The following is a 27,060-nucleotide window of genomic DNA, read 5'->3' on the forward strand; positions in this document are numbered from 1 at the left end:
GTCATGAAGATAGGGGAAGGGCACAGAAGACCACAGACAGAGTATAGGCTAGGTGGCCAAAGACTGCAAACCTCACTCAAGGAGAAAGATCTTGGGGTGAGTATAACACCGAGCATGTCTCCGGAAGCACACATCAATCAGATAACTGCTGCAGCATATGGGCGCCTGGCAAACCTGAGAACAGCATTCCGACACCTTAGTAAGGAATCATTCAAGACACTGTACACCGTGTATGTCAGGCCCATACTGGAGTATGCAGCACCTGTTTGGAACCCGCACTTGATAAAGCACGTCAAGAAACTAGAGAAAGTACAAAGGTTTGCAACAAGGTTAGTTCCAGAGCTAAGGGGAATGTCCTATGAAGAAAGATTAAGGGAAATCGGCCTGACGACACTGGAGGACAGGAGGGTCAGGGGAGACATGATAACGACATATAAAATACTGCGTGGAATAGACAAGGTGGACAAGGACAGGATGTTCCAGGGAGGGGGCACAGAAACAAGAGGCCACAATTGGAAGTTGAAGACACAAATGAGTCAGAGAGATAGTAGGAAGTATTTCTTCAGTCATAGAGTTGTAAGGCAGTGGAATAGCCTAGAAAATGACGTAGTGGAGGCAGGAACCATACACAGTTTTAAGACGAGGTTTGATAAAGCCCATGGAGCGGGGAGAGAGAGGGTCTAGTAGCAACCGGTGAAGAGGCGGGGCCAGGAGCTAGGACTCGACCCCTGCAACCACAAATAGGTGAGTACAAATAGGTGAGTACACACACACCACACATCACACACACCACACATCACACACACACACCACACACACACACCACACACACACCACACACACACCACACACACACACACCACACACACACCACACACACACACCACACACACACCACATCACACACACACACCACACACACACACCACACACACACACCACACACACACCACACACACACCACACACACACCACACACACACACCACACACACACACCACACACACACACCACACACACACCACACACACACACCACACACACACACCACACACACACACACCACACACACACCACACACACACACCACACACACACACCACACACACACACACCACACACACACCACACACACACACACACCACACACACCACACACACACACACAGAAGACCGCAGACAGAGTATAGGCTAGGTGGACAAAGACTACAGACCTCACTCAGGGAGAAAGACCTTGGGGTGACCATAACACCGAGCACATCACCGGAGGCACACATCAACCAAATAACTGCTGCAGCACACGGGCGCCTGGCAAACCTGAGAATAGCGTTCCGATACCTTAATAAGGAATCGTTCAAGACACTGTACACTGTGTATGTTAGGCCCATACTGGAGTATGCAGCACCAGTCTGGAACCCACACCTGGTCAAGCACGTCAAGAAGTTAGAGAAAGTACAAAGGTTTGCAACAAGGCTAGTCCCAGAGCTCAAGGGAATGTCGTACGAGGAAAGGTTAAGGGAAATTGGACTGACGACACTGGAGGACAGAAGGGTCAGGGGAGACATGATAACGACATACAAGATACTGCAGGGAATAGACAAGGTGGACAGAGATAGGATGTTCCAGAGAGGGGACACAGGGACAAGCGGTCACAACTGGAAGCTGAAGACTCAGACGAGTCACAGGGACGTTAGGAAGTATTTCTTCAGTCATAGAGTTGTCAGCAAGTGGAATAGCCTAGCAAGTGAAGTAGTTGAGGCAGGAACCATACATAGTTTTAAGAAGAGGTATGACAAAGCTCAGGAAGCAGAGAGAGAGAGAGGACCCAGTAGCGATCAGTGAAGAGGCAGGGCCAGGAGCTGAATCTCGACCCCTGCAACCACAATTAGGTGAGTACAATTAGGTGAGTACACACACACACACCACACACACCACATACACACCACACACATACCACACACATACCACACACATACCACACACATACCACACACATACCACTCACATACCACACACACACCACACACATACCACACACACACCACACACACCACACACACACCACACACACACCACACACACACCACACACACACACCACACCTCACACATACCACACACACACCACACACACACCACACGCACACCACACACACACCACACACACACACCACACACACACACACCACACACACACACACCACACACACACCACACACACACCACACACACACCACACACACACACCACACACACACCACACACACCACACACACACACACCACACACACACACCACACACACACACACACCACACACACACACACCACACACACACACACCACACACACACACACACCACACACACACACACACCACACACACACACCACACACACACCACACACACACACCACACACACACCACACACACACCACACACACACCACACACACACCACACACACACACACACACCACACACCCACACACCACACACACACACACCACACACACACACCACACACACACACCACACACACACCACACACACACACCACACACACACACCACACACACACACACACACACACACACACCACACACACACACCACACACACACACCACACACACACACCACACACACACACACACACCACACACACACACACACACACACACACACACACACACACACACACACACACACACACACACACACCACACACACACACACACACACCACACTCACACACACACCACACTCACACACACCACACACACACACACACCACACACACACCACACACACACCACACACACACACACACACCACACACACCACACACACACACACACACACCACACACACACCACACACACACACACACACACACACCACACACACACACACACCACACACACACACACACCACACACACCACACACACACACACACACACACACACCACACACACACGCCACACACATGCCACACACGCACACACACACACACACATATGCATACATTTTATACTTACTATATGACTTCAATAATTCATGCTTAAAAACTGATAATACATATACCAATAGGTAAATAAAAAAAGTGCCATAAGTATTTTAATAAGAATGGGTTACCTTGTGCATCCTGCTCTCCAGTTTATCCAGAACAAAATAAACACACACTAAGAGAATGATTTACTAAGTCTCTCCTCTTCATTTATGTTTAGTCTTACCATCTACTCACAATACTAACTTTTTTTAATAAGTCCTAACAAAACTCCTTGAATTACACTATATTTCACATTTATTTGAAGCTGTTAATTAACTTGATTAAAAATTAACCAAGCTTTCTTCTTCTTCCTGTCTTGGTAATGCAGTAAAGGGGAAAAGGAAAAGATAAATCAACAGAAAAAGGAAGTGCATCAAACAGATTTAACTAATAAAGAGAGATATGCCAGAATAATGGAAGTGCCAGAAAATTCTGTTATTGTTGAGGAAGAAGATGCAAAGTGTGAGAGAACAGTTTTTATGTCAAAAGAGCAAGACAGAAAAAGGAACTCTGGTGTTGGGAGAGCAGACTCTTTAGAAGAAGATGATAAATATGTTAAAAGTAGCTGCAATGTTAAAGATAATCTCAAAAATAACTCTAGCAAGTATCAAAATAATTGTGAAGAAGAAAGTGACAATGAAATTTTAAATGAACTTCAATATAATTGTGAAAGTGAAGAAGATTTTGATATACCAACAGAGGAGAATTTTCTTAAATCTTCGACATCTGTGAGTGGCGATGATGAGACTATGGAACAGAGCTTTGGTCGACCACGATCTGTTCATTTTGAAGATGAAAAGTGGGAAGAAGGGAAGTATAAAGTAAAGGAGCAAATTGAATATATTAATTCATGGGGAGATGTTACTAATCAGCAAGAATCTCATCCTTTTGCCAGAATAGAGAGGGATTTTGAGGTGAATGGAGAATTGCCATTTTCAGGTTCTAGCAGATTACAAAATATAAAAAGTGCTAATAGAGAGAGTGTTAGGGAGATTCTCCGACGTAAGAGAGAGGAAGCTAGCGAATATTATGATCAGGATAACAGAAGACGGCTATCAAATGAAAGAAAAAGTGAAGCAAGTATTCCACATTTACCACATGAAAGAAAACAGTCAAGATCAAGAGAAAGACAACAGAAAGATTTAAATATTAATAATAGAGGAAGTGATGGAAGAACTAGAAATACTTCTAATATAATTAATGGTGTAGACTCTGATAAAAAAGAACACATGTCACGCTCAAGGAGTCCAAAGAGTGAAAATAGATATACTAAAGGTGTGACACTTATGCCAGTGAATGGAATTGAAAATGGTGATGGGATTGTTATCTCAAGAAAAGACTATGTCATGTTTAAATCACTAATAAGCTCTCGGAATACAGCAAGTGAGAAAGCTACCAAAGAACACAGGAAGGCTACTGGCAAAATGAAGAAGCTATTGCCTTCAAAGTCAGGAAGCCAGAAAAGGTATAGTTTTGAAATTATCTAAACCAAGCATCAGTTATATACTGATGTAATATGTGGCTTTTATTTCTTTTTTTACTTTTCTAACTTAGCTTTGTGTGACTGTTGCATGTTGTGCTCTGCCAGCAGATATGTTTGGAAGACAGGATATTTTTATGCATAGTAACAAACACAAATGTTTATTCTTTACTTTAATTAATAGTTTTTCAGTTACATTTTTAATTCATAAAACTTTCCTGGATTCCTCTGGCTAAATCTAAACCAAATTTTTTTTATTATCACGGGTAAATATACAATAGTATTTTATTATTTTTAGGCTTAATATAATATTTGCAATAGTATCCTGAGCATGGACATGAAAAACCTCGTAACTTACATTTTTCTTGTGCAAGTACTGTACTGTATATTCAAAGTGTAGTAACCTTCTTTAGCTTTGTTTTAAGCTGCACGTCTAATCTTACTTCAATCATACAAGACATTGTCGGCTGAGGTTGATGGACTTTTTCTATTAAGCTTCCTTTCCACGTTCTGAATATGTTGTTAGCATCATCTCTGACAGGATTATCCTCCCTTGGCAGAATTGGAGAATCTCCTTATGATCCCTTCTCGGCAGCAGAGCTACAGATGCAGGCACTGATGGGATCCTCCACTTCATCTACAAAGAAGGGGTCTAGCCTTGGGGCAGCAGCATTGGGAACGGGGGTATCTTTGGCAGACTCGGCAAGAATGAATGCAACTGGTAGAGAATCGCCTGATTTTGAGTTTAGCATTGGGTTTGCTGATTTGGATAAAAGTGAATGTAATTCAAGAGAGGGGTCCCCAGAAATTGAATTAAGAGAGAATAGGATAAATAAAGGATGTTCTGGTCTTGGTAGTAGCTTGACTAATTTAGATCTGGAGTTAGCAAAGATTGGTTCCCCATCACTTAGAAGATCCTCAGAGGGTAAAAGGTCATGGCAGTCATCAGTAAATAAGTCATTGTCTGTTGGGTCTGCATCTCCAGTATTGAGAAAACCATCATGGTCCACAAGGGATACCACATCGCAAGAAGTCAGTAAATGGTCCTCTCCAACACGAGATTCCCTTTCTCGGGAAGGTCTTTCTCCAGATTATAATAAGTGGTCTTCAACTCGTGATAATAATTCTAGGGATAACACATCCCCAGATAATCATTGGCCATTGGCTAACCATGATGCTCAGAGCGCTTCTACCCCTCTCCAAGATACTCACAATGCCTCTCCCAGTGCTCAAGACACTCGAAGTTGGTCTTCCCTTCTTTGTGATTCTCATAACCTCTATTCACCCACTAAAAACAACCATACCTGGTCTTCTTCAACTTTAGGTATTTGTAACTCTCTATCTCCTGCTCGTGATACTCGGGACTGGCCATCCCCATCACGTGAAACTTGTAGTGAATCTTCCCCCTCTCGTGCTACTGGTAGCTGCAGGTCCTCCCCTATTCGTGATACTCCTAGTATATCATCTCCCACTCATGAAAATATTAGCCGGTCATCGCCAGTGCGAGACACCCCTACTGCTGCTACCCCTTCATCCCCTACAACCAAGACCACCACAGCCAGGTTAGTCATTTACTAATTTTGGCTTATTTTACTGTTAAATATAATGTTCATATATCATATACATGTACTGGTAGAATGTATGCTACATAAAAATTATAAACGAAGAAATTACAATGAAATTAGTGCCATTTTATATAAATTTAACCAGGGAGAGTTTCAAGTACAGTGGACCCCCGGTTAACGATATTTTTTCACTCCAGAAGTAAGTTCAGGTGCCAGTACTGACCGAATTTGTTCCCATAAGGAATATTGTGAAGTAGATTAGTCCATTTCAGACCCCCAAACATACACGTACAAACGCACTTACATAAATACACTTACATAATTGGTCGCATTCGGAGGTAATCGTTATGCGGGGGTCCACTGTACAGTGTTTGAATACAATGAATAATGCTGTAGGTTTAAATCATCAGTGTTTGGTCATTATTCAGTATTTCAATGCTGTTAACTGTTTATTCAAATAGTAGTTAAAATTTTTAACAGAAATTATAACAGTGAGCATGCATAGTTCCTTTGTATAAAGGCAAAGGGGATAAAAGAGAGTGCAAAAATTATAGGGGGATAAGTCTGCTGAGTATACCTGGTAAAGTGTATGGTAGAGTTATTATTGAAAGAATTAAGAGTAAGACGGAGAATAGGATAGCAGATGAACAAGGAGGCTTTAGGAAAGGTAGGGTGTGTGTGGACCAGGTGTTTACAGTGAAACATATAAGTGAACAGTATTTAGATAAGGCTAAAGAGGTCTTTGTGGCATTTATGGATTTGGAAAAGGCGTATGACAGGGTGGATAGGGGGGCAATGTGGCAGATGTTGCAAGTGTATGGTGTAGGAGGTAGGTTACTGAAAGCAGTGAAGAGTTTTTACGAGGATAGTGAGGCTCAAGTTCGAGTATGTAGGAAGGAGGGAAATTATTTCCCAGTAAAAGTAGGCCTTAGACAAGGATGTGTGATGTCACCGTGGTTATTTAATATATTTATAGATGGGGTTGTAAGAGAAGTAAATGCGAGGGTCTTGGCAAGAGGCGTGGAGTTAACAGATAAAGAATCACACACAAAGTGGGAGTTGTCACAGCTGCTCTTTGCTGATGACACTGTGCTCTTGGGAGATTCTGAAGAGAAGTTGCAGAGATTGGTGGATGAATTTGGTAGGGTGTGCAAAAGAAGAAAATTAAAGGTGAATACAGGAAAGAGTAAGGTTATGAGGATCACAAAAAGATTAGGTGATGAAAGATTGAATATCAGATTGGAGGGAGAGAGTATGGAGGAGGTGAATGTATTCAGATATTTGGGAGTGGACGTGTCAGCGGATGGGTCTATGAAAGATTAGGTGAATCATAGAATTGATGAGGGGAAAAGAGTGAGTGGTGCACTTAGGAGTCTGTGGAGACAAAGAACTTTGTCCTTGGAGGCAAAGAGGGGAATGTATGAGAGTATAGTTTTACCAACGCTCTTATATGGGTGTGAAGCATGGGTGATGAATGTTGCAGCGAGAAGAAGGCTGGAGGCAGTGGAGATGTCATGTCTGAGGGCAATGTGTGGTGTGAATATAATGCAGAGAATTCGTAGTTTGGAAGTTAGGAGGAGGTGCGGGATTACCAAAACTGTTGTCCAGAGGGCTGAGGAAGGGTTGTTGAGGTGGTTCGGACATGTAGAGAGAATGGAGCGAAACAGAATGACTTCAAGAGTGTATCAGTCTGTAGTGGAAGGAAGGCGGGGTAGGGGTCGGCCTAGGAAAGGTTGGAGGGAGGGGGTAAAGGAGGTTTTATGTGCGAGGGGCTTGGACTTCCAGCAGGCATGCGTGAGTGTGTTTGATAGGAGTGAATGGAGACAAATGGTTTTTAATACTTGACGTGCTGTTGGAGTGTGAGCAAAGTAACATTTATGAAGGGGTTCAGGGAAACCGGCAGGCCGGACTTGAGTCCAGGAGATGGGAAGTACAGTGCCTGCACTCTGAAGGAGGGGTGTTAATGTTGCAGTTTAAAAACTGTAGTGTAAAGCACCCTTCTGGCAAGACATTGATGGAGTGAATGATGGTGAAAGTGTTTCTTTTTCGGGCCACCCTGCCTTGGTGGGAATCGGCCAGTGTGATAAAAAAAAAAAAAAACACAAGCTTTACGTACTAAAGTGCTGCACAATTCTTGTGTCATACATAAGACAAATGGCTTAAAATAGTATTGCAGTTAGCAGTGTAAAAGAAGCGTAAACTTGGGTAGAAAATTATACTCTCTGATTTTAACATTAATTTAAGTACAGTATTAAAATTAAAAGAGGTAAACAGCCCAAATAGCCATGTGGGTATTCAGATTTTTTTATTTATAGCAAAAAATTAAAAACTATATACAGTGGAACCTCGGCTTACGAATTTAATCCGTTCTGTGGACTTGTTCGTATCCTGATTTGTTCGTATGCTGGGTGAATTTTCCTCATTTAACCCTTTGTGGGTCGACAGGTCCTCTCAGAGACTTGTTCTCAGGGTCGACCAAATTTCAAAAAAAAAAAAACAAAAAAAAAATTCTTATGAAAAGATAGAGAATCTTTTCCCGATCATAATGACACCAAAAGTATGAAATTTGATGGAAAACTTACGGAATTATGCTCTTGCGAAGTTAGCGGTCTCAACGATATTTACGCATCAGCGATTTTGCCACTTTGAACCCTATTTTCGGCCAATTCCAGTGTACTAGTCAACAAAAATCATAGCTATTTCGTTAAAACTCCATTTTTTCTATCGAATGAGTACAAGAAACCACCCATTTACCGATTTTAACTATCCAATAAAGTGGTCAGAATTTAGCAATTTTGCCAATTTCACACAAATTTCAAAAGATGCCAATTTCCGAATAGGGTCCAGAACAAACAAGAAAGACATTCCTGGCACTAAAATGACAAGTTCTCTGTTCGTTAGTCACATCCTCAGGCCTCTCTTATATTTCTTTGGCTTTTCACTTTGAATTTTTATTCTTACAAAAAAAAATAAGATTTACTGTTATGCAGACTACTGCATTAGTGTAGAAATGGTATAAATAATATCAGCGCACTTGTGAAAGAATATTAGACTCGCCAGTTGATGTATATTGGACGCTTGGCATGATTTGTTTACTTTTGAACTTTGGAAAAAATTGAACATTTCTGCTACTTTGAGCTCAATTTCAAGGTACTTTTCATTGTAAAACCAGTCAAAACCATCTCAATTTCTGTAATATGTCTTCCATTCTATAAAATGAGACCAAGAAAACTAGAATACAACAATAAATACCATACGAAAATACAGTGCAAAGTCGCTGTTTTAATCCAAAAACACAAAGCTTTTTTTTCTCATTACGCACTGTGTGCTGCAGGATTTTTTTTTATACTGCGCACACTGACCGCAAAGACCCATTCTTATATATGTAGGCCTACCAGCTTTCTCTCACTAGATTTGAGGGCGCTAGAATTTAGGCATACTAGTATGTCAAAAACCCTGGGTCGTAAGATGTGCTAGTACGTCCAAAACCCCCAAAGGGTTAAATTAATTGAAATGCAAGGTGGAAATAAATGGTATAAAATACCGACACAATGGCAATATAAACACAAATGCAGTATAATGTGATCCTTTATTGACTACGTTTCGCCCACACAGTGGGCTTTTTCAAGTCACAAACAGAACAGTTCTGTTTGTGACTTGAAAAAGCCCACTGTGTGGGCGAAACGTAGTCAATAAAGGATCACATTATACTGCATTTGTGTTTATATTGCCAATTGAAATGCAATTAATTTGTTCCAGCTGAATTCCTGCTCTCAGGAAGCATGACAAAATAACCAAAATATCAACTCTATGGCTTATTTTTCTGTCAGATTTCATCTATTATGACATAATAAATAATATAAATTACATAGAAACCTGATATACACTCTAGAATGAATAAAATATGTCATTATGTGGACAGCAGAGGGAGGAGGATTGTGGTTGCGAGAGTGGTCGCGCATTCTCGTTATGAAAACTTCAGAGGTGTTGTTATAAGAGAAAACGGAGTTTATGAGGCTAACTGAATTAGATCTGGTATACATACGACATAAGAAATGCAGAGCGGCATATCCTGTCAGGAGTTCATACTTTTCTTAAGAACTGCTGTGTGCAATTTTTACGTTTACCTCGTTACACTACGTATCTCCTGTGAGCTATTTCTCCGTCAGCCATGTCAACAGCAGCTTTTCCATCTTTTCATTGACAGAGGTCCGCTGCTTAGAAATTATTGTAATGCTCTTTGCTGGTGCTATAGCCTTTATAGACTCCTCCTGCTTTAGTATTGTACATATAGTAGAGGGGCTACACTTGTACTCACTCGCCAAGTCCTTAACCCTCGTACCTAGTCTGTGCTTATCAATGATTTCTTGCTTTAATTTCATGCAAATCATCCTCTTTTTCTTCTCGGCACTGTCCTTTGCACTTGCTTTCTTAGGATCCATGGTTAGAAGAAAGAAATCTGGCGAATTAACTGCACAAAACATAAGGAAATCACGAGAATTCCTTGCACCACGTGGGTAACTCCGTAAGCACATGTGCACTGGTTAGCATTGTGGTGGTGTTGTCATACTAAATTATATGCAGTACGTACATAGTATTTTTTTTTTTTTTCAACAAGTTGGCCGTCTCCCACCGAGGCAGGGTGACCCAAAAAAGAAAGAAAATCCCCAAAAAGAAAATACTTTCATCATCATTCAACACTTTCACCACACTCACACATTATCACTGCTTTTGCAGAGGTGCTCAGAATACAACAGTTTAGAAGCATATACGTATAAAGATACACAACATATCCCTCCAAACTGCCAATATCCCAAACCCCTCCTTTGAAGTGCAGGCATTGTACTTCCCATTTCCAGGACTCAAGTCCGACTATATGAAAATAACCGGTTTCCCTGAATCCCTTCACTAAATATTACCCTGCTCACACTCCAACAGATCGTCAGGTCCCAAGTATCATTTGTCTCCATTCACTCCTAACACGCTCATGCACGCTTGCTGGAAGTCCAAGCCCCTCACCCACAAAACCTCCTTTACCCCCTCTTTCCAACCCTTTCGAGGACGACCCCTACCCCTCCTTCCTTCCCCTATAGATTTATATGCTTTCCATGTCATTCTACTTTGATCCATTCTCTCTAAATGACCAAACCACCTCAACAACCCCTCTTCTGCCCTCTGACTAATGCTTTTATTAACTCCACACCTTCTCCTAATTTCCACACTCCGAATTTTCTGCATAATATTTACACCACACATTGCCCTTAGACAGGACCTCTCCACTGCCTCCAACCGTCTCCTTCCTGCTGCATTTACCACCCAAGCTTCACATCCATATAAGAGTGTTGGTACTACTATACTTTCATACATTCCCTTCTTTGCCTCCATAGATAACGTTTTTTGACTCCACATATACCTCAACACACCACTCACCTTTTTTCCCTCATCAATTCTATGATTAATCTCATCCTTCATAAATCCATCCGCCGACATGTCAACTCCCAAGTATCTGAAAACATTCACTTCTTCCATACTCCTCCTCCCCAATTTGATATCCTATTTTTCTTTATCTAAATCATTTGATACCCTCATCACCTTGCTCTTTTCTGTGTTCACTTTCAACTTTCTACCTTTACACACATTCTCAAACTCATCCACTAACCTTTGCAATTTTTCTTTAGAATCTCCCATAAGCACAGTATCATCAGCAAAAAGTAACTGTGTCAATTCCCATTTTGAATTTGATTCCCCATAATTTAATCCCACCCCTCTCCCGAACACCCTAGCATTTACTTCTTTTACAACCCCATCTATAAATATATTAAACAACCATGGTGACATTACACATCCCTGTCTAAGACCTACTTTTACCGGGAAGTATTCTCCCTCTCTTCTACACACCCTAACCTGAGCCTCACTATCCTCATAAAAGCTCTTTACAACATTTAGTAACTTACCACCTATTCCATATATTTGCAACATCTGCCACATTGCTCCTCTATCATATGCCTTTTCTAAATCCATAAATGCAATAAAAACTTCCCTACCTTTATCTAAATACTGTTCACATATATGCTTCAATGTAAACACTTGATCTACACATCCCCTACCCACTCTGAAGCCTCCCTGCTCATCCGCAATCCTACATTCTGCCGTACCTCTAATTCTTTCAATTATAACCCTACCGTATACTTTTCCTGGTATACTCAGTAAACTTATTCCTCTATAATTTTTACAATCTCTTTATGTCCCCTTTCCCTTTATATAAAGGGACTATACATGCTCTCCCCCAATCCCTAGGTACCTTCCCCTCTTTCATACATTTATTAAACAAAAGTACCAACCACTCCAACACTATATCCCCCCCCTGCTTTTAACATTTCTGTCATGATCCCATCAGTTCCAGCTGCTTTACCCCCTTTCATTCTACGTAATGCCTCACGTACCTCCACCACACTTGCATTCTGCTCTTCTTCACTTCTAAAAGATGGTATACCTCCCTGGCCAGTGCATGAAATTACCGCCTCCCTTTCTTCCTCAACATTTAAAAGTTCCTCAAAATATTCTCGCCATCTAGCTAATACCTCCCTCTCCCCATCTACTAACTCCCCTACTCTGTTTTTAACTGACAAATCCATACTTTCCCTAGGCTTTCTTAACTTGTTTAACTCACTCTAAAATTTTTTCTTATTTTCATTAAAATTTCTTGACAGTGCCTCTCCCACTATCATCTGCTCTCCTTTTGCACTCTCTTCACCTTTCTTTTACTCTCCATATACTCTGCTCTTCTTATAACACTTCTGCTTTGTAAAAACCTCTCATAAGCTACCTTTTTCTCTTTTATCACACCCTTCACTTCATCATTCCACCAATCACTCCTCTTTCCTCCTGCCCCCACCCTCCTATAACCACAAACTTCTGCCCCACATTTTAATACTGCATTTTTAAAACTATTCCATCCCTCTTCAACCCCCCCCACTACTCATCTTTGCACTAGCCCACCTTTCTGCCAATAGTCGCTTATATCTCGCCCGAACTTCCTCCTCCCTTAGTTTATACACTTTCACCTCCCTCTTACTTGTTGTTGCCACCTTCCTCTTTTCCCATCTACCTCTTACTGTAACTGTAGCTACAACTAAATAATGATCCAATGTATCAGTTGCCACTCTATAAACATGTACATCCTGGAGCCTACCCATCAACCTTTTATCCACCAATACATAATCTAACAAACTACTTTCATTACGTGCTACATCATACCTTGTATATTTATTTATCCTCCTTTTCATAAAATATGTATTACTTACAGTGGACCCCCGGTTAACGATTTTAATCCGTGCAAGAGGGGTGGTGGTGGCCCGGTGGTCTGGTGGCTAAAACTCCCGCTTCACACACGGAGGGCCCGGGTTCGATTCCCGGCGGGTGGAAATTCCGACACGTTTCCTTACACCTATTGTCCTGTTCACCTAGCAGCAAATAGGTACCTGGGTGTTAGTCGACTGGTGTGGGTCGCATCCTGGGGGACAAGATTAAGGACCCCAATGGAAATAAGTTAGACAGTCCTCGATGACGCACTGACTTTCTTGGGTTATCCTGGGTGGCTAATCCTCCGGGGTTAAAAATCCGAACGAAATCTTATCTTATCTTATCTTAATTGTTATGCGAAATAATCGCTATGTGAATGAATTTTCCCCATAAGAAATAATGGAAATCAAATTAATCCGTGCAAGACACCCAAAAGTATGAAAAAAAAAATTTTACCACATGAAATATACATTTTCCCACACACAAAGAGAAGGATACATGCACAATAGTAGAGTAGTACATGCACAGTATATATTGTGCATGTACTAGTCTACTAAATGAAGAATAAATGACACTTACCTTTATTGAAGATGCAGCAATGACTGATGAGACACTGTGTCCTGGGAGTGCCTTTTCCTCCTGAGTACTGTAGGTCCTGTTTGGCATTTTCTTCCAGAACAGGCCTTATCACACTGTGTATGCCACTACGATTCTTAAATCTCTCAAACCAACCTTTGCTGGCTTTAAATTCACCAATATGAGCACTAGTTCCAGGCATTTTTCCCTGTTCACCTGGGTGTTAGTCGACTTGTGTGGGTTGCATCCTGGGAGACAAGATTAAGGACCCCAATGGAAATAAGTTAGACAGTCTTCGATGACACTGACTTTTTTGGGTTATCCTGGGTGGCAAATCCTCTGGGGTTAATTGTTTCTTGGTATTCTCAATAAGCCACACCAACAACGGTGCTACAGCAGCAGCAGCAGCTGACAGTGCAGCAGCAGCAGCAGCTGTACCACCAATAGTAGCGATGGTTGATTGGGGTTTATTATACAACCTGGCCAGCTCGGAGACATGCACTCCACTTTCATACTTATCAATGATCTTTTTCTTCATCTCTGTTGTAATTCTCACCCTTACTGCTGTAGGGTTGGCACTAGAAGCTTTCTTGGGGCCCATGGTCACTTATTTTCCAGAAAAAGCACCGAAAACACTGTAATAATACGAAATATTCCGATTGTATGCTTGGATGTTACCGCGGAGGCTGGCTGGTAAACAATGCCACCGGCGGAACATGTGAGCGTGGCTCAGGCCGCACATTGGACGCGTCTCGGACGAAAATCGGTAAGCGGGTTTTTAAGCGGTATGTGAGGCAAAATTTTTGCAATTAAAGTAAGCGGTATGCGAAATAATCGCTATGTGATGCCATCGTTATGCGGGGGTCCACTGTATTACCAAATTTCTTTCTACACATAGCTCAATTAAAGGCTCCCCATTTACATTTACCCCTGGCACCCCAAATTTACCTACTACTCCCTCCATAACATTTTTACCCACTTTAGCATTGAAATCCCCAACCACCATTACTCTCACACTTGATTCAAAACTCCCCACGCATTCACTCAACATTATAATTATTGTGATGAATGGTTTGAAAAAGCGACAAGTTGAAGATTGAGACACTTGATGGACTGAACACTTCGACTCCAGGCTGAGGGACTGATTACCTCATTCTCCTCCTCTCCTTACGCCTTCCTCTTTGTATTGGACTGATGAAGCCACTGTGTGGCGAAACGTTTCCTGAATAAAGATTCCCATATGCTGCATAAGTGTCATTATAATTATTATTATTGTACTATTATGTATTATATTATTATATTCTAATATTATTATATTATTATGTAGTATTATATTATTATATACGTTATTATGTATTATCATTATTATTATTACTTATGTATTATAATTATTATTATTATTATTATTAATAATTTAGGGACCTGGAGCACAGATCCAATTCCCTAGATCAAGAGCCCCTCACTATGTATGTACTACTACTACTAATAATAATAATCACTATTATTATAACAATAATATTACAATATAATAATAATAATATAGTAATATAGTAATAATAACAGTAAGGACAAACTTCAAAAGGCTGTCATTAGTTGGTGCCACTATCAGCAAAACATTGGTAACCACTACTAGTACACTCTTCACCTGTCTAGACTTAAGTAGTCTATTAGTATTAGGTTAACCCTTTGACTGTTTCGGTCTTATATATACATCTTATCTAGGTAGTAGGTTGGTAGACAGCAACTGCCCAGGGAGGTACTACCTGTAATTGTTTTACATGATGGTAGGATTGCTGGTATCTTTTTTCTATCTCATAGACATGCAAGATTTCAAGTATGTCTTGCTACTTCTACTTACACATAGGTCACACTACACATACATGTACAAGTAAATATATATATACACACCCCTGTGGGCTTTCTTCTATTTTCTTACTAGTTCTTGTTCTTGTTGTTTATTTCCTGTTATCTCCATGGGGAAGTGGAACAGAATTCTTCCTCCGTAAGCCATGCGTGTTGTAAGAGGCGACTAAAATGCCGGGAGCAAGGGGCTAGTAACCCCTTCTCCTGTATAAATTACTAAATTTAAAAAGTGAAACTTTCGTTTTTCATTTTGGGCCACCCTGCCTCGGTGGAATATGGCCGGTGCATTGAAAGAAAGATATACATCTTACGAGCCACCGTTTTTGACATATATATAGTACTCATAAATTCTAGCAACTTCAAATCAAGCAGGAGAAAGCTGGTAGGCCCACATGTGAGAGAATGGATCTGTGTGGTCAGTGTGCACCATATAAAAAAATCCTGCAGCACACAGTGCATAATTAGAAAAAAAAAAACTGACCGTTTTTTTTTTTTTTAATTAAAATGCCGAATTTGTGGTCTATTTTCGTATAGTATTTATGGTTGTATTCTCGTTTTCTTGGTCTCATTTGATAGAATGGAAAACATAATATAGAAATAGAGGTGATGTTGATTAGTTTTACTATGAAATGAACCTTGAAATGGAGCACAAAGTAGGGGAAATGTTTGATTTTTGCCGATGTTCAGAAGTAAACAAATGATGTCATTTTCCAATAAATGTCCAAGTAGCCATTCTAATATGCAGTCATGAATGGGTTGACATTATTTATTCAATTATTACAATATTGTAGTCTGCATAACAGTAAATCTTCTATTTTTTGTTTGGATAAAAATTCACTCTGAAGGAGGGGTGTTAATGTTGCAGTTTTATAAACTGTAGTGTAAAGCACCCCTCTGGCAAGACAGTGATGGAGTGAATGATGGTGAAAGTTTTTCTTTTTCGGGCCACCCTGCCTTGGTGGGAATCTGCCAATGTGTTAATAAAAAATAAAGCAAGAGTAATATCAGAGGGGCCTGGAGACGTGACTGATGAACATAGAAAATGTTATTTTAGAGCCAGGAATGTCTGCATTGTTCATTCTGGACCCTGTTTTGAAATTGCCATATTTTTTAATTTTCGTGAAATTGGCCAAATTGCAAATTTCTGACCACATTATTGGGTAGTTGAAATCAGTAAATGGGCAGTTTCTTGTACTCAATCAATAGAAAAAAATGGAGTTCTAAAGAAATAGCTATGAGTTTGGTCGACTGGAACAATGGAATTAGCTGAAAATAGGGCTCAAAGTGGGCGAAATCGCCGATTCGTAAATATCGCTGAGGTCGCTAACTTCACAAGAGCGTAATTCCATCAGTTTTCCATCAAATTTCGTTCTTTTGGTGTCATTACAATCAGGAAAAGATTCTCTATCATTTCATAAGAAAAAATAATTTTTTTTTTTTTTTGGAAATTTTGCGACACCAGGAGACACCTCAGGATTTGGGGTTGTGACAGTCAAGGGGTTAAGTCTGCCTGAATTGGCTTGGCATGATAGTGTCTTTCTTTGCTCCAATCATATTATATGTAAACACATACTGTAACCTTTGCAAAGAAATAAATATTTATTTATTTATTTAAGGAGCCTCCCTCGAGGGGGAAGCTCTCATCCTGAAATTTCGTTCGTATCCAGAAGCAAAAAATCGACTGAATGATGGTTTGTATCCTGAAAAATTCACATGGTGGGGCGTTCATAAGCTGAGGTTCCACTGTATAGTATTAAATGACTGGAAGAGGGTACGTGTATTTATTTATAGCATACGCTGGGAAGCATACATAATTAAAGAAATGGTTGGAAGAGTGTAGGAAAAAAGAGAAGTGTTAATATCTTGTAAATATTAAGAGTAAAATGTGTTTGTTGCATATAGTAACAATGTGTATGTTTGGTCAATTAGACATATGTATAACACTTGCATATCTTTATTATGGAAATGTTTCACCACACAGTGGCTGTGTGGTGAAAAGTTTCCACGATAAAGATACCCAAGTGTTGTACATGTGTTGAATTTATCAACGTGTCAGTTCTCTGAACCTTTTGTCTACATTCCCAATGTGTATGTTAAAATGTGAGCAGGAAGTCAGCAATATTTTACATGAAGTAGTCTTCAAATATTTTAGAATAAATAACAAGTGATTTAGTGATACATATCCATTGTAATAGGGAAGCAGATGTACTTGATTCTATGTCAACATTGTAATAGTGAAGCAGATATACTTTATTCTTTGTAATAGGAAAGCAACAGCACAAGGCAAACTTTGCTGAGATGAAGAATGACAAAAGGGCACAGTAAATGAAAACTGTACTTCATATCACCATTTACACAAAGAAACTTAAACAGTTGAATATTAGCAAGGATATATGATCATAATCTGAAAATGAATTGAGGATATTACAAATAAATAGCTAAATAATTATTATATAGAGGAAGAAGTGGTAAACCATAGGTGTCATAAAGTGCCAGGGGAATGAGAGGTAACCAGGTTTAATATAAGAAAGGGGAGAGTAATTTTGTTTCCTTGGATCAAGAGCGCTTCACCAGTACCAAAGCACCCCTTGAAGGTTGATATAGTTAAAGAGTAATATGAATATATTAAATGACTTAAAACACTTGGGGCTAGATGACAACAATCTATACTGATAAAAGAAGTAGCAAATGACTTTTATACTGTATTAAGAAAATGAAGAAAATACCTGGTAAAGACTTCCTGTACCTGACATAAGTACTATTCACTTAAGAAATGTTGATTCATACAAGTTGCTGTACAAAAAAAAAAAAAAAAAATCAAGTACAGTACAGTATATTTATAAAATTGCTAGCATTGGCATTAGATGTTGGCTTTCTCTTCACTTCACCTGACAGTCTTCTAGTTTCATCCCATTTTTGCCCTCGCCCATCACTTGACAAGATGGACTGAAACACTGTCAAATGTTTCCTCCAAATTTTGGATCAATGGTGAATTGTTTCTAGCCCTGGTAGTCTGCCATAAATCAGCACTATATTAGATGACATGAAACAAATGTGTTTTATTCTGAGAGAATTATAATGAAAATTACACTAACTGTACTTAACATAATTAAAACTTTATTAAGAATTCTGTAGTCATATACTGTATATACAGTATTGTTAGATTAAAAAGCAAGATCATCACAGTAGACCTACACTCCATGGTATGTATGTTATATAGTACTTTGTCTTGTGTTGCTAGACACAGAAGCTGCTGCATCATACATCTTGTATATCTCTCCTAAATTACAAATTGAGATTTTTTTTGTTGCAAGAATATATTAATGCAGTGTTGTGCCTGTTAACTTTTATATTCGTTACGTATTACTCTTAGTCTTTCATGATAATGTAGTTTTTTGTCTGGTGAGTCAAACTTCGAGTCCAGGAAGTGGGAAATACAGTGCCTGCACCTTGAACATGGGGTGGGATTATTGCAGTTTGAAGGGGCATCTGAGCTGTAATGTCAGCATGCCTTTGGTAAGACAGTTATAAGAGTGAGTGATGGTGAAAGTGTTTCTTCTTTTTTGGGTCACCCTGTCTCAGTGGGAGGCAGCTGGTGTTAAAAACAACAATAATATTATTCACAAAAAATACAGTACATACATTTTTTGGGAGAAAAGTATAACTGGTAATTCTGTACTCTGCTAATACTATGAAACTAAGATTTCACATCATTACTGGTACAAAATTATAACAATAACAAGGCTGTGCACAGAACGAAACTGGAAAAAGAAAAGTGTATATTGTGCAGTTGAAATTTATATGTACAATGTATACTGTATAAATAGTGGGTTGGCTTACTAATTTATAAGTGTTGAAATTGAAGAGTAAAGTACTGTACCACAGTGTTAAAAACTCATACAACAGAGCCCATGAGGCAGGTTACTTGAGAAATTAAGAGGCATGTATGAAATTAAGAGATACGGCCAGGACTCAAGATTTGACTCCCCATAGTCCTCAATGGTAAATACAAACAGGTGAGTACATTCAGCAGACAAGCAGTTATTGTAGCTTCTACAATTAGCATTGAAAGTTATTTATAAGTTGATGGTAACATCGCACAGTGATGCATTTGCCCAGGGTGATGATGCAGTATCTTCAGTGGTGTGGGACCCCTATGTACAGACACAGGGTTCCGCTTTTGGGCAAAGTGTACTGCCGCTTGTTTTTTCTCCACTGTACATAGCCTGTCACTCTTGTAGCTTGCTGTGAACCACTCTGGCAGACCTATCACACTGCTTGGCATTAACTCTGTATAGGCAGAATAATTATAATCATTCTTTATATTGCAAACATCGTGTACACATCTAGTTAATGGGAACCAGATAAAGTTTGTATCTGGATAATAAATACCATATTCAGTCTTGTGTGTGTGTGTGAGTTAGATAGGAATGAATGGAGACGAATGGTATTTGGGACCTGACGAACAGTTGGAGTGTGATATGGGTAATATTTTGTGAAGGGATTCAGGGAAACTAATTAGCTGGACTTGAGTCCTGGAGGTGGGAAGTACAATGCCTGCACTTTAACCCTTTGACTGTTTTGGTTGTATACATATGTCTTACGCGCCACTGTTTCGGACTTATTAATACACACAAATTCTAGCGGCTTCAAATCAAGCAGAAGAAAGCTGGTAGGCCCACATGTGAGAGAATGAGTCTGTGTGGTCAGTGTGCACCACATAAAAAAAATCCTGCAGCACGCAGTGCATAATGAAAAAAAACTGACCGTTTTTTTTTTAAATAAAACGCCAATTTTGAGGTGTATTTTCATATAGTATTTATCGTTGTATTCTCGTTTTCATGGTCTCACGTGATAAAATGGAAAACATATTACAGAAATAGAGATGATTTTGATTAATTTCACGATGAAAACGACATTGAAATTGAGCTCAAAGTAGCGGAAATGTTCAATTTTTACCAATGTTCAAGAGTGAGCAGATCATACCACACGTCAACTGGGGAGTAGTGCACTGATATTATTTATACCATTTTTACAATAATGCATTAGTCTGCATAACGATAAATTTTGTATTTTTTGTATGAATAAAAAATCAAAATAGAAAGCAATAGTATTATAAGAGGGGCCTAGAGATGTGACTAATGAACAGAGGATATGTTATTTTAGTGCCAAAAATGTCTACATTGTTTATTCTGGACCCTATTTTGAAATTGGCATGTTTTTTAATTTTCGTGAAATTGGCCAAATTACCAATTTCTGACCACTTTATTGGGTAGTACAAATCGGTAAATGGGTGGTTTCTTGTACTCAACTGATAGAAAAAATGGAGTTCTAAAGGAATAGCTTTGAGTTTGGTCAACTGGCACAACAGAATTGGCCAAAAACAGGGCTCAAAATCGGCGAAATCGCTGATGCGTATATGTCGCCGAGACCGCTAACTTCGCGGGAGCACAATTCCGTGAGTTTTCGATCAAATTTCGTACTTTTGGTGTCATTACCATCGGGAAAAGATTCTCTATCATTTCATCAGAATTTTTTTTTTTTTTTTTTTTTTTCAAAAATTTTGCGACATAGAATGACAGTTTCAGAAAGGGGCTTGCAACAGTCAAAGGGTTAAAGGAGGGGTTTGGGATATTGGCTGTTTGGAGTGACATCTAAACTGTTATATCAGGGTGTCTCTACAAGGACTGATATTGTGTGAATGATGGTGAAAGTGTTTCTTTTTTAGGTCACCCTGCCTCAGTGGGAGATGGCCCTGTTAAAAAAAAAAAACTCAGTCTAAAAATATCTGGACTACAGTAGAGCCATTTATTGGTAGTCTGTCATTCTAAGAATAAATCTTGATTATATGTAAGATTAAGAATGACAATAGAAGAGCTTGTTGTATGTTACTAGTGCATATTTGTATTATTATAACAATATATTATATATGCTGTAAGATCACAGTAAACAGGTGATATCACAATATGCAAAATTACCACAGTGAAAAAAACAGTTAAATTCCAAGTGCTTTCATGAGGTATCACAAAAGCACTTAGAATTTCAATATATTTTCCACTGTGGTTATTTTGAATATATTACTTATGTACATGTATATATCTAAGAATATTTTTTCCTCATTACAGGTGGGATATCTCTAACAGCACTGCAATATCTGGTTGGGGTGCTGATTCGTCTTCTGGTCATGTTTCTCAAGGGTCAAGTTACAGTCGATATGCAGGAAACACCAGTGTCAGTGCACAATCTAATCCTTCAAGTATAGAGTCAAATGGATTTCCAGAAAAGGCCCTATACAGAACCAGTAATAACACTGGGTTTGAGACCTTCAGGGCCAGCCATTCTTCACTCGATACAGATGAAACTCTTAGGAAAAAAGGTTTAGATAGGTAAGATGCCAATTATTTTATTTTATTTATTTATTTATTTGGACATGATACATAGTTGTACAAAGAAATGTAGTGATTGGGTGTACATGCCAAAGGCCCCTTGTATGCAGAGCATTATGGACAGGCTTAAAATTAACTTAAGATTAACTAAGCAATGATATATTCAGTGGTAAAAATTACAGTAAACAAATTACAACATGAAGTACAAATGAGTATTTCAAATAAGAAGCATTAAAGTTATACAAATTTGTAGCATAGCAGTGTATAACATAATCAAATCAGATCGAGTAAAATCAATGATTTGTAGTGCATTATTATTATAATCAAAGGGGAAGCACTAAACCCGGAGGATTATACAGCGCCTGGGGGGGGGGGGGATGTGGAAGGCAGTCAGGCTTAATTTGGGGAACTGGAGCACAGATCCAATTCCCTAAATCAAATTTGTAGTGCAGAAACAGGTCATATGGTCATTAGATGAGTTACTGTACATTCAAGAGAATGGAGTATTCTATTAGGTAATGTAATTAAAAAACATAGTTATTCAGTATTTATTTAGTTGTGGGTGAGTAATTGGTTTTTAAGAAGAGTCTTGAATTGATAAACAGACAGTATTTTATATTCACAGGTAATGAATTCCAGATTTTTGGGTCTTTTATGTAAATTGAGTTTTTACATAGTGTGAGATGGACACAGGGAACATCAAAGAGTGATCTGTGCCTTGTGTTATGGTCATGTGTTCTGTTGAGGTTGGTAAGGAGAAGTTTGAGGGGAGGGTTTATATCCGAGTTTAGTGTTCTATGTATGTAGTAGGCACAATAATAAGTATGGAAGTTTTGTATGGTGAGTAACTTTAGAGTTTTGAATATTGGTGGAGTATGCTGCCTGGAGTGGGAATTTGTTATTCTGACTGCAGCCTTTTGTTGGGTAATTAATGGTCTGAGATGATTTGTTGTTGTTGAGCCCCATGCACAAATTCCATAGGTGAGATAGGGGTAAATGAGTGAGTGATATAGGGCCAGGAGGGGCTGACTGTGGAACATAGTACAGGTCCTCCATCACAAATCCGGCATCATTGGGACCTTCAGTGTGCCAGATTACTGAGTTCGCCAGATTACAGAGTAGTTAGGTTAGAATACACTTAATAAAATTAACCAACTTGACTGACGCAAAAATCGAACATTTCCGGTACTTTGAGCTCAATTTCAAGGTACTTTTAGTCATGAAAGCAATCAAAATCATGTCTATTTCTGTAATGTATCTTCCATTCTATCAAACAAGTCCAAAAAAATGAGAATACAACCTTAAAAACCATACAAAAATATACTGCAAAGAGGCAGCTAATGGCTGAGAAGTGAACTCCCTTATTTATCATCCGTCTTTTTTATTTTTGTACATTAAGAAGCATCTTTCCATGCTACTTGCCCAGGTTTCAATGAGATAACCCAACAAACAACCGAGAAACAAAAAAAATATTTACCAAAAATCATATATGGCAAGCCCAAGCCAGGCACTGAAAATGTCACTTTGCCTGACTTTTCTGGGTTATCCTATGTTCTCTATACATACACTGCTATGTATGATAATCTATGTAACTGTATTTGTGTATACCTGAATAAACTTATTTACTTCTAGTCTGTCAACTGAGTACAAGAAACCGCCCATTCACTTATTTCAACTACCCAATAAAGTGGTCAGAAATTGGCAGTTTGGCCGATTTCACACAAATTTCAACAGATGCTAATTTCAAAATAGGGTCCAGAATAAACATTCCTGGCACTAAAATAACATTTTCTCTGTTCATTAGTCACGGCTACAGGCCCCTCTTACATTACTCTTGCTTACGATTTGGAATTTTTATTCACAAAAAAATAGAAGATTTACTGTTATGCAGACTGCTGCATTATTGTAATAATTGTATAAATAATGTCAACCCATTCTTGACTCCGTATTGGAATTTGGACTGGCAGGCGGACAGGTATTGGACGGTGACGTCATTTGTTTACTCTTGAGCTTTGCTAAAGAATAGAACATTTTCGCTACTGTGAGCGCAATTTCAAGGTACTTTTCATCATGAAAGGAATCAAAATCATATCTATTTCTGTAATATATCTTTCATTCTATCAAATGAGACCAAAAAAATGAGAATATAACCATAAAAAACTACAAAAATATACCGCTAAGGGGCCGCTAATGGCTGAGGAGTGAACTCCGCTATTTATGGTCTGATTTCTTTCATTTTTGGTGTACGTTAAGAAGTATCTTTCCATCATACATTGCCCAAGTTTGAATAAGAAAACCCAACAAACAACTGAGAAAATAATATAATAATAATAATAATAATAATAATAATAATAATAATAATAATATCTTTATTTACTACATGTACATGTACAAGGTATACAGGCCTAGCTGACATCAGTGACATACTACTATATAGAGAGCCACTTGTTATGCAGAGTATTTCAAGAAAATTAGGTCAGTGTACCAGGATAACACCCACACTAGTCGACTAACACCCAGGTACTCATTTACTGATGGGTAAACATAGACAACAGGTGTAAAGAAACACACCTAATGTTTCTACCCTGGCTGGGAATCGAATATTTATCAAAAATCATATATGGCTAACCCAAGCCAGGTACTAAAAATAAGCCACATTGACTTTTTTGGGGTTATCCTAGGTTCTCTACACATATGCTGCTATGTGTGATAATCTATATAGAGGAAATAACTTTTTTGTTTCAGGTTTATGGTGCAGTATGAGTGTATATCACAGTTAGCCCTGTGCTATTCTCTGTTTTCTCTAATATAAGCCCCAAGACAGGGATAGGAGAATGGTATTTGTCTACCATATCCTCTTCATACCTCCATCGAACTGCTCGGTGTTATGCCAAATATTATTCATTCTGGAGTATTTAACATGTTTTATGTTATTTATATTGTTTATTATGTCATATTAGATCAATTGTGATAGGCAAATAAGCTGTAGTGTTGATATTAGCATAATAATAAAGCATATTCTCCTGCTTCATGAGACTGAGCTCATGGCAACAGACAGTGGCTTCAAAGCCACCTTATCTTTAATGGATAATGTACTGTGTCGGTGCTTTACATAATGAGAAGCATTTCTTTTATTCATTAGAACCATGGCTAGGGGTAAAAGTAAGCAGGTTAAAACAATAAATGGAGAAAAAGAAATTAGAATGACTTATGCAGCAAGTGCGCCACCAAACAGTACCAGCAAGTTGGTGTGGCGACCCTGGAAATTTAAAATTATGCTAGCCAAAATTAGTGCCGAATAACTGAAGGAACCGAATAACTGATTGCCGGATTTGTGATGGTGGACCTGTACTCTGATAATTATACTTACACACTGTGCTGGCATGCAGGTACACATTAAAATCACTAAGTCTCTCTCTACTCGATGCCATATAATTCTTGGGTGCATTAACCCTTTCAGGGTCCAAGGCCAAAATCTGAAGGGGTGCCCCAGTGTCCAAGAAATTTTGAAAAAAAAAAAAAAAAAAAAAAAAAAAATTGTTTTTTTCTTACAGAATTAAAGATAATATTTCTGTGAAGGTTATAAAACAAAAACAAAAATTTCTGATCAGTACTTACCGAGATACAGCGGCGGGAAGTTGACCCAAAATGACCGGGTGGCGGCAACATCAATGACTTCAGCAAAATAGCATATTTTTGTTTTACGTTTTTTATACCTTTTTCTTTTCTTTTCTAATTTTTTTTATTTTTCTAGTAACATTTGTGGCCTGTGAGACCAATATAATGTATATTGTATAAGTGTACACTCATTGTATTCAACACAATACCTGCACTAATTTGTTTATCATTATATTGCTTACAAAACTTGTTTACAAGTTTATTGTAAACAAAATGATGAAAATATTAGTGCAGTTATTGTGTTGAATACAACGGTACCATATAGTACCATATGGTACAATGGTGCCATAGGGTGCAATGGTACCATATAGTACATTTGTACCATATGGTATAATGGTACCATATGGTACAATGGCACATGATACAATGGTGCCATATGATATAATGGTACCATATGGTACAATGGCACCATTTGGTACAATGGTACCATATGATACAATGGTACCATATGATACAATGGTACCATATGGTGCAATTCAAGTTTATTCTCTACAATAGTTACAATGTGGGGTTTACAGGTTTTGGGTATTTTGTGGTTTACATGTTATAAAATACTAATTACAGAGGGGGCCACTAGGACACCTAGCATGGCTAGGCATTTCAAGCAGACTTAGATTAATTCTTAACATTAAATCCTTACAGATTATGGTATTTAGGCTAAGTGACTACATCATAATTTGTGAGTTTAGCAATGTGAATGCTTTTGTTTTGGCACAATACAAGGTGTCTATATTTGAGTATCATAGGCAAACTTATGACTAGTTAGGATTTATTATTTTAAGATTAAGATTAGTATTTCTGGGTTTATAGTCAGTGAGTGAGTGAGTGTAATTTTGAACCACCAGGTGGTTATCATGTAGTTAGTTGTCAGGGTGGATCAGGGAGATAAGATGTTTTCTAACTGTAGTTTTGAAAGTGATGAATGTATCTGCAGTTCTAGAGTTTTCAGGTAGGGTGTTCCAGATTTTAGGTCCTTTGAAATACATTAAATTTTTGTAAAGGTTTAGTCGAACACGGGGAATGTCATAGAGATGTTTGTGTCTGGTGTTATGCCTGTGGATCCTGTCACAACTATCAAGAAAGCGTTTTAGGTCAAGGTTAATATTGGAATTTAAGGTCCTGTAGATACAGATTGCACAGTAGTAAGTGTGGATGTTCTG

General features: G+C 38.8%; 1 protein-coding gene across 14 annotated transcripts in view; it reads left to right on the top strand.

Annotated features, from left to right (window-relative positions):
• Window positions 1-27,060, top strand: part of LOC128685474 (serine-rich adhesin for platelets) — a 316,490-nt gene that overhangs the window by 248,238 nt on the left and 41,192 nt on the right. For 13 of the 14 annotated variants that reach the window (XM_070082944.1, XM_070082945.1, XM_070082947.1 and 10 more), the window contains 3 exons: window positions 3,379-4,515; window positions 5,091-6,092; window positions 21,962-22,222. In XM_070082944.1, coding sequence (XP_069939045.1) covers window positions 3,379-4,515; window positions 5,091-6,092; window positions 21,962-22,222 — 2,400 coding nt within the window. The remainder of the gene's footprint in view (window positions 1-3,378; window positions 4,516-5,090; window positions 6,093-21,961; window positions 22,223-27,060) is intronic. The other variant, XM_070082955.1, reaches the window with a different exon arrangement.

This window comes from Cherax quadricarinatus, chromosome 8 (genome assembly GCF_038502225.1).
Source record: "Cherax quadricarinatus isolate ZL_2023a chromosome 8, ASM3850222v1, whole genome shotgun sequence".
NCBI lineage: Eukaryota > Metazoa > Arthropoda > Malacostraca > Decapoda > Parastacidae > Cherax > Cherax quadricarinatus.